General features: G+C 45.6%; 1 protein-coding gene across 1 annotated transcript; it reads left to right on the top strand.

Annotated features, from left to right (window-relative positions):
* Positions 1-1,496: 1,496 nt before the first annotated feature.
* On the top strand, positions 1,497-2,933 carry LOC134536355 (zinc finger protein 501-like). The gene has a single exon (XM_063376107.1). The coding sequence runs from the start codon at positions 1,497-1,499 to the stop codon at positions 2,931-2,933; it is 1,437 nt and encodes a 478-aa protein (XP_063232177.1).
* The last annotated feature ends 6,149 nt before the right edge of the window (positions 2,934-9,082 follow it).

Genomic DNA, 9,082 nt, shown 5'->3' with positions numbered 1-9,082 from the left:
CTGAAGCTACCAGATCCAGAAAACATCTCCCCTCCACCACTACAGCACCCGCTGGGCTAGAAGAGTGGCTTCACAGGAACCTGGGGACTGAAATCCCCAGGTGGAGCTACGTCCGGGTAAGGGTTCAAGTCAGGTGCTTCCACAGCCCAGCAACTAATTCCATTTTTTTTTAATCCACTATATGTCCATTATATGCCCATTATATGTCCATTATACTTATATTGCCAGACATGCTTCAGCACACTGCTACCCATCAGTCAATCCAGGTATATCCATATTTGGGGACTGTCCACTGGGGCCAGTTCCCGTTAGGGCCCTGTCTTACCAGTAGTCAGTCAATTGCTCCTGGTGCGTGCTTTATACCCAGGAGAGCATATGCCAAGTATCTCAGCAGTGGATGAACACTGCTTCGCTAGCAGCTGCAAGGGAGAACTGCTCACGGAGCTGGTGGCCCATTTTCATCAGCCACTTGCAGTCTCCCTATGACTCGCCGAGCAAATTCACGGAAGAGAACCCAACTCTCCCTCCGCACCACCACATTTGCAAGGTCATAATCACACCCAATCAGACCCAAATGGAACTTCAGATGTTCTCGAAGATCCTCAATTCTTTCACAATTGTACAGAACATGGTTGACATCCAGCCACAGACGCCATTACGGGAACATTCGACCCTCTTTACGTTTGTTCGTGCGAGTTTAAAATTTTCTCCGTCGATTGAGAATCCCGCCGACTGTGAAATAAGCCATGGGATTTTTTTTTTTTTTTTGTTTTGAAGACGTGACAGCGGCTGAAATTCATCGTTAGCAGCGCTGCAGCGGCCTAAAAAGATACTGACTTAAAAAATAATACGCCTCATAATTTTTAATTGAGTTATTTTGCAAAATAAAACTCTAAAATATTTAAACTACGTAGTCTATCGTGCATTGTATAACAAGGGCGGCGGGGTCGCGCCCTCCCCTGGCCATGAACCGCGCCAAGGAAGGAAGGGAGAGGGTTATGTGTCGGCCACTGCAGGTGGCACACTGAAACCACTCGAAGTAACTGCTGGCGTCGTTCCTGACTACAGGCCAGGGCCGATACCCTGGTGTCTGGTCCGTGTGGGCGTGTTACGGTATGTATTATCTCTTTGTCGGCGGAAAGTTGCACTCAGCCAAGTACAAACAAGCAGTTGGTGATGTACCAAATGCTCCAATAAAAATAAGTAGCTAGTTAGCAGTGATCAGCAGTGAGGGAACGAGGGAGCAAAGAAGCGAGGGGACGAGGAAGCGAGGAAGTGAGGAAGCGAGGAGGCCTCGCCACTCGAGCTATGCCAGGCCTGTCTCACTAGACGGAAGCAGCCCCACAGGTTGGGGAACTGCGGGCAGCGACCAGGGTGAAGGCAGGGTGAAGGCGAGCGCGCTGGCCGCGTGTTGCAGCGGGCATGGAGGCATGGCGGGACAGTGTTGCAGCGGGCATGGAGGCATGGCGGGACAGTGTTGCAGCGGGCATGGAGGCATGGCGGGCGAGCCGCGGGCCGCGCCCGCCTGCAGCGACGAGCTGCTGCAGCTCATACAGAGCGTGCGGCGACACGAGACGGAGAGCGGCTTCCCCTCGCCCGGCCTCATGCCGCCCTTCGACGGCGACCTGGACGCCGACGACCTGGACATCCGAGACGACAGCCTGCAGGCCATGCGCACCAAGCTGTCGCAGATCCACGCGGGGGCGCAGTCCCAGGCGCAGGGCTTCGGCCGGCTGTTCGGGGCGGGCCCCCAAGAGCAGACCCCGGCGCCGCGCGGCGAGACCTTCCTGTGCGACCTGTGCGGCCAGGGGTTCCGCCTGAAGACCTCGCTGCGCGCGCACATCGCCGAGCACCTGGGGCCGGCGCGCCGCCGCTGCGGCTCGTGTGGCGAGACCCTGCAGACCGCCGCGGCCCTGGTGCACCACGTGCTGGCCCGCCACCTGCCGGGGCCCGACCCGGGCGGCCAGGGCCTGCAGTGCTCCGCCTGCGAGGCCTCCTTCCCGGGCCCCGCGGCGCTCCTCCGCCACCTGCCGGCGCACGACGGCCGCGCCTTCCCCTGCCCCGCGTGCGGCCGCCGCTTCCACCAGCGCCTGGCGCTGCGCCTGCACCTGCGCCTGCACGCCGGCGCCGACATCGCCGAGTGCGCAGTGTGCGCCAGGCCCTTCACTGACCGGCGCGCGCTGCGGCGCCACCTGGCGGGGCACGCGCGCGGCGGCAACCACCTGCCGTGCCGCGACTGCGACCTGTGGCTGCCCTCCCGGGCCCTGCTGCGCGCGCACCGCCGCTCCGCGCACCCGGGGCTCGCCCCTCAGCCCTGCGCCTGCCCGCTGTGCGGCGAGGCGTGCGCGCGCTCCCAGCTGGCGCGCCACTGCCGCGCGCACCTGGCCGCCCCGGGACACGCGTGCCCCTGCTGCCCGCGGCTCTTCGCCACGCGCCGCCAGCTCGCCGTGCACGCGCGCACGCACTCGGGCGAGCGGCCCTACAGCTGCCGCGTGTGCAGCCGCACCTTCGCGCACTCGGGCTCGCTCGCCACGCACCTGCGCCTGCACACGGGCCGCGCCAGCCACGCCTGCCGCTACTGCGACAAGACCTTCTCGCTGCGCTCCAACATGCGGCGCCACTGCCGCTCGCACCTGGACGCCGCCGCCGTGCCGTGCGGCGCCTGCCCGCGGCTATTCGACTCGCGCGAGGAGTGCAACCAGCACGCGCGGTTAGCGCACCGGCCCGCCGCCGCGCCGCGGGACCGCACCTGCTACCTGTGTGACAAGGTGTTCACGCAGCCGTGCAACCTGGCGCGGCACCTCAAGCTGCACATCCTGTACTGCGACCTGTGCGGCTGCAGCTTCGAGGCGCGCGCGCAGCTGCTGCGGCACCTGCGCCAGCACCAGACCTGTCCCCCGCGGGCCCGGGCCGACCGCGTGGTGGTGCGCTGAGCCCCCGTCTCCTGCCGTCTCCCGCCGCCCCGACACGAGCCGCCCTTGGAGGTGTCCCGGCAGTGCGCACCGCAGGCCAGGTAGTGACCACGTGGCCTCAGAACCACCAGCAGTCTCCATCTTCCTCCCGTTTACAAGCCCGGCGGCTTGATCGACCGAACAAACCCCTTTTTTTTTATGAATTATTCCTAACTAATTCATATGGACCGGAAAAAAAATCGCGGATTCATTTCGTGAAAGGCTGAAATTCAAACATGTGTACAATTCTGCTGGTTCTGCTATTGGATCGCGGTTTAACTGGAGCTCTCTGGGCCAATGAGAGACTATCGACCAAAGAAGCGTCGAATCACAAGCTACCCAGTGGAGACGACTCACAATTTAGTACCCAATGAACACGCGTGTTTACTTGAGATGTGCAGAGGATAATGGAGGCTATCCTAGAGGTCATCGAATCCGCGAAATTTTCCGGTCCCTAACTAATTCACAACAAATCGAAATGCAAATTATTTACATTGCCGAGTAAAAAAAAAGTCAAATTCGTCGGAAGCCATCTCAACTACTGTCCTTTCAAGCACGTGGGATGGCTGAAACGAACCGTCGTTTTTCTCTGATTTATGATGTTAAAACTCTGAATGCTACAAAATATATATTAATCATGAAATGATTTTTTTTAAGACTGTCATTAGTTTGTTGTATGTTGAGTAAAGGTTAAGGTTTGCTCCTCAAGTTCAAACACTATTTGTATTTTCTTTAAAATCTGAAGCCATGGGGATTTAAAGTATACACTACTTACTCTATGGAACTGTGTGGTTTTCTCCTATATAAAATTTTCTTGCTGTAAAAAATGTATTCAGTTACATTTTATATTTTTAAATTTTATATTTTAAGGACATGGTGTCAGTTATTCCTGACGTATGCCTAATTTTATCTAAATTACTCACCGCATTTCACATTGAATATAGGAAATCATTTGGCTAACAACAAACAATAATGCTTTTAAAAATATCTTTTAACATTCGTGATGACTAGCATTTTTATTCCTGTAGGTCATGAGGTATCTTTAACGTCTCTTCTACCAACAGGTAAAAGAAATATGCGTAAGTGATCAAACACGCCTGTTTTGCTAAACGTGAGGGACCTCTATAGGCCAATTTTGTTTATATTATGAAAATATGTATTAATGCGGGGAGCTTTATATATTTTTTTTCCAGAAGAGCAAGCCTTATACTTTCATAAGCGAAAGGTAGTAGTATTTAACAGTTAGCGTTCAATGTTATTTTGTAGGTTATTATTCAGAGATTTCCCTGTGATTGTCATTATTTAAAAATACATATCTTCCACTGTGTACGTATCAAAACATATCAAATATGATTTTTTTCTTCTTCAAATAGGCCGATATATTTTTCCATAATACGTAGTTACATGACACAAACAGAATTAATATTTGAAAAAATTTAAGTCACACTAACACAAACCAAGAACTATAGAAATCAAACATATCTTGTGAAGTGCGCCAATGTGTGCGTAAGGTGTTAGAATTCGTTAAGTCGCTGGCAAGGAAACCTTTCATGACCAGCTTATGACTTCAACACATCGATTTGATTTTGGGTAACGACCTTTCACCAACATACGTTATTTATACCCGACACAAGGAATTAAAAATCAAATAAATGAAAAAAATAATTTCAAATATATTTTATGTATGTGTAACTAAGTATGCTTTCTTTGACAATAGCTTAGAAAACTAGATAAAGCTTAAAACAAAAGCTTTTAAGAAAAAACACGGAAAGAATAAATTACTAAATGATTCTGTGAGTGATGAGCCTATGACACAATTGCTAATGCATAAATTACGAAGTGTTTCTGTTTTAGATGAGCCTTATGGCACGATTACTAAGGCACAAACATGTATATTATCCCAGAGGAGCGTACTGCCCGCAGACGAGTGTTCACTGAGTCACTTCTCCGCAAACAAAAATAAAACACACAGCTAGAGAAAAAAACAAGACGTATTAAATATGGTTTCGGGAAAAAAACGGATATTTGACAAGATAAGAGAGCGATAGGGGGAATTACTTGATTTGGCGATTCGTAAATGTGTAAGATTAACAGTCGTATAACTTTTCAAATGAGAAAATGTCATCAGTTTTACATTTAACACAAAATATATGAAACTGGTATATAACTTAGCATAATATGGTAATATGCGATCTGTTTTCAAAGAATAACTTCTGCAATTAGATTTTTCTGAAGCAGTTATTTAGCGCTACACAGAAAAAAAATCCTCGTATGTTTTGGGACATTAGAATCACACATATTGACTAATAAAGACTGTTTGAAAATAATTATGTATTTTGTTCCTAATTGCTTTGAAGATATAGACCTAAGTAATACATAATAAAATTCATATATCGTAAAATACAGGACAGAAATCATTACGGGCCTAATTTGGGGGAGTGGTGATAGTTTTAGTATTAATAAAAAAATTATATAAGAACATTCTTATTGTACGTGTAGTAAACAACGATCAAATCCCAATAACTGCTTCTATTTAATGAAATGTGCTTACCAATGGTAGTGTATTGCTTCGGTTTTCATCCAATTACCTGTTGTTTCTCAATCAAGAAAAAAAAACATATTTCGAGTTTTCTCTGACATTTTTTTTGAACGATTGTTTCAGTACGGTAATGTTTAACCAGTTTACTATAAAAATTATTGTACCAAACATAAACTATGTTTTTTTTATATTATACAAGTAGTGACTAAATGATAAATGTTCTTATAAATTTATGTTTTGAAAAGTCACTCAGATGTAATTTGTTAAAAACGCAGTAACCATCAATAATGAGTCTAAATATGTTTTACTATAATACTATAATATACATTTATATAAAATGATGGTTTTTGACGTGCACTGCTTACCATAAGAAATGGTTATTTGCATGTCCTAGTAAGTAACAAAAGAAAGCTGGTTCTCAAACAATTATTTTAAGAAGTTTTACTTAAAAAAAAACGCAATGTTGCTTATCATCCCAATATTGATTTATTGTGATGTAAAAATGCGACGGTTATGTAAGATTTATTTTTTCTATCGGTTATAAAATAATGTATAAAATGACAATAAGTAGGTTAATGTAGCTTTAGAAATATGTCATTGATACTCAGGCAACAATGACGACATACATAAGATAATGTACTGTATTTTTTTTAAAGCCTGTATGTATATAATACATCTGTGTTTTCACATATCCACGAACTTCCTTGTGCAGACAATAAATTGTTTATAGGTAAAGTACAAATAATCCAAACTTTAATTCTGCCCGAAGTAAAAAAAATAAAGTTCCTGAAACATGCGTCAGTGTTTCACGTTTTAGGAATAGTGTATCCTATGTCGCATTTGACTAGCGTGTTGGATTAATAGCCTAAATTGTTAGGTAGGTTAATTGCCTAAGACAAGACAGAAGTATAGCGTGATGACTGTATTGCAGAAGCCTTGTGTCCAGAAGTGTAGCAAGCATATCACTTACACATGACCTCGAGCAGGGCAGGAACCAGGATTTTGTTGAGTGAGAACGAGTGAGAACTCTTTATAATTGAATTTTAATATTTTTAAAAAGAAAATTGTCGCACTGAAATCACATGGAAAAGTAGACTTTTTTAGTACTCCAACTAATACACATAGAATTTTTCAGTAAAGATTTTGCTCGAGAAAAGTAAATTTGACATTTTATTTTTTCTTTAATTTGTTTTAATACTTTTTTTAAGTAAATTGTTTGATTTCGTTAAGAAAAGTTATAAATACATTAAACACACATGTGCGAACTGGAATGAAACAATAGTAGTTCCATAATGATATGTTTGTAACCTTATGTAGCTAAGTTGATGTTATTTTCTAAATGTGTTTTCGCATTATTATTTTTAATTCCGGAAGGGAGGATCGGGACCACCAGACACCCCTCCCCCTTTTTCCCCCTACCTAGCTGCGGCTCTGACCTGAGCATTATTCACAAAATGAGATGATGACAGCTGCCAATGTTTGCTGATGTATTTGTGATTACATTATTTGATTTACTTGGGAGGGGGGGGGCCTTGGACACTGTACACATGCATGCTCATTGGCTACGAAGGGGAGGGGGAGGAGACTGCCCTGCCTTGTATCCCTAGACAATAACAATGAAGGTTGTGCCCAAAAAGAAATTCAAGCTTCAGGGTGGTACAGGAGGGCAAGTTGGCATCGCCGTTAGTTTCAATCCCTGTGATGTCTCAACGCTACCGAAGGCCTGTCGCCTCCTTGGCTGGAGCTCATGTTATGTCCTCTTCCCGACCGAGTTTTGTGTGTTCCCCTTCACCTCGGCACTGCGAAAGGCAACGGTGAGCCACTGCACGATCGCCTCGCCTATTGCTGCTGCGTTGACAGGTCCTTGTTCCCTCCTATCACCGGAACGCCTGCTGGCAGGCAACACGCTGTACATGCCTCGAGGTTGGGTTGCAGCCTCCTCCAGGCGCCAGCAGACTCGTAATTATTGACAATGTGTAGAGACCGGAAAAATTCGCGTTTTCATTTCGCGACAGGCTAGAATCCAAGTGCGTGTAACTTATCGCCGCTTCAGTGATTGGAACACAGTTTTCCTGGAGGACTGTGAGCCAATGAATGACCCTCAGCGTAAGAAGTATCTAATCACAAGCATCCCAGTTTAGCAGGTGTCACGAGTCAGTAGCCAATGAGCTGGTGTAATTTCCCCCGCGTACATAGAGGATCGTGGAGTCTATACTAAAGGTCATCGAAACCACGAATTTTTCTAGTCCCTAACAATGTGATTCTCGCGGTGAAAAACCATCTCGTGAAGACAGCAGGACACGCAATCACGGGTCCGCGCGCGTGTCTGCTGACTCCCGACTTTGTTGACGGTTGTTGCGAGCTAGAGTTGCTTGAGTACCAGCTCACCTAGGTATTAACTCGAAGACTCAATGTCAATTCAGATACAAATAAACAAACTTGACTGTGAGATTACCACGTCAATTCTCAGAAAATGAAAATGATTACAAATGCTGTCAATTCATAGACAATAATATTGTATTGTTTTACGCTGCAATCAGCTTCGTGATTGCGCAGATTTCTAAAAATTTGGCATGTAATGTTAATTGTGTATGCTATGTGGCTTGTTATTGTATTGTAGGAGGAGTATCCCAGCCATGCTATTGCTGAATATGCTGTAGTTATGTATTACTGTAGTTGTGCTTTATATTTAACCATCAGGTAAGCCCGAAAGAGGTTGACGGTATCTTAACGAGCTACGTCTCGCAGTTGGCCGAATGTCCTGGGAGAATATTCAACGAGGGAAAGACAACGAAAAACTGAACAGCTCTAGCGCATGCATATAACAATGTCGCTACAGTGATGGTAAAATATAAAGCAAAATAGCGATGTGCTAGAGGGTAGTGGTACAGAGATATTATGGAAACTAATGCCGTGTTTTTTTGTTTGTAAACGGCCTAAGCGCTGTCTCATGGCTTCTTAGTCATGGAAGAAGAGGCAGGGTCACTGGTACTAACCTTATTAAAACTGTGGAGTTGAAAGTTATCACTTAAAAGAATAAAACGATGATGGCCAAAGTAACTATCTTCTGCTCAGTCCTACGTGATACATGTATAGCCACGCCAACAACGTTGTAGCGATTTTAATTGTTTACTCTATCTAGCCATTACCGAATGTTCAGTATTCTTATTTAATGGTGTACATCAAAGACTTCAAATTTTTTTTTCGGAATACTATGAAAAAAGTGATATTCTGTACCGCCATAACAAATCCAAGCATTTACAACTGTCACATCTTGATAACATCCGTTATTCAGTGCTCTTGATAACAATCACTGGCCAGTGATATTGATAACTGTCTAGTGATCTTGATAACAATCACTGGCCAGTGATAGGAAATGTGTGTATCCAGGGGGGCAAATTCCACGATATTTGACTCACAGATTTCGATCTACAGGTTGAAAAACTTCTATCTTAGAATGTAGGGCAGATATTTTTTTGTGCACGATAAACTGAGAGGTTACTACCAGAAGTCTTCATTCGGTAACAAGGTGCTGAAATACAGGAAGTAACGTTGAATAATAATGTCCGTGTACCTGGGTGTGCACACCCAG

This window comes from Bacillus rossius, chromosome 10 (assembly GCF_032445375.1).
Source record: "Bacillus rossius redtenbacheri isolate Brsri chromosome 10, Brsri_v3, whole genome shotgun sequence".
Taxonomy (NCBI): Eukaryota; Metazoa; Arthropoda; class Insecta; order Phasmatodea; family Bacillidae; genus Bacillus; species Bacillus rossius.
Note: the sequence above shows the minus strand (reverse complement) of the source record. Positions and strands in the feature narration are given on the sequence as shown.

Coding starts and splice junctions, on each gene's coding strand:
- LOC134536355 (XM_063376107.1), top strand. CDS start 1,497: ATGGCGGGCGAGCCGCGGGCCGCGCCCGCCTGCAGCGACGAGCTGCTG.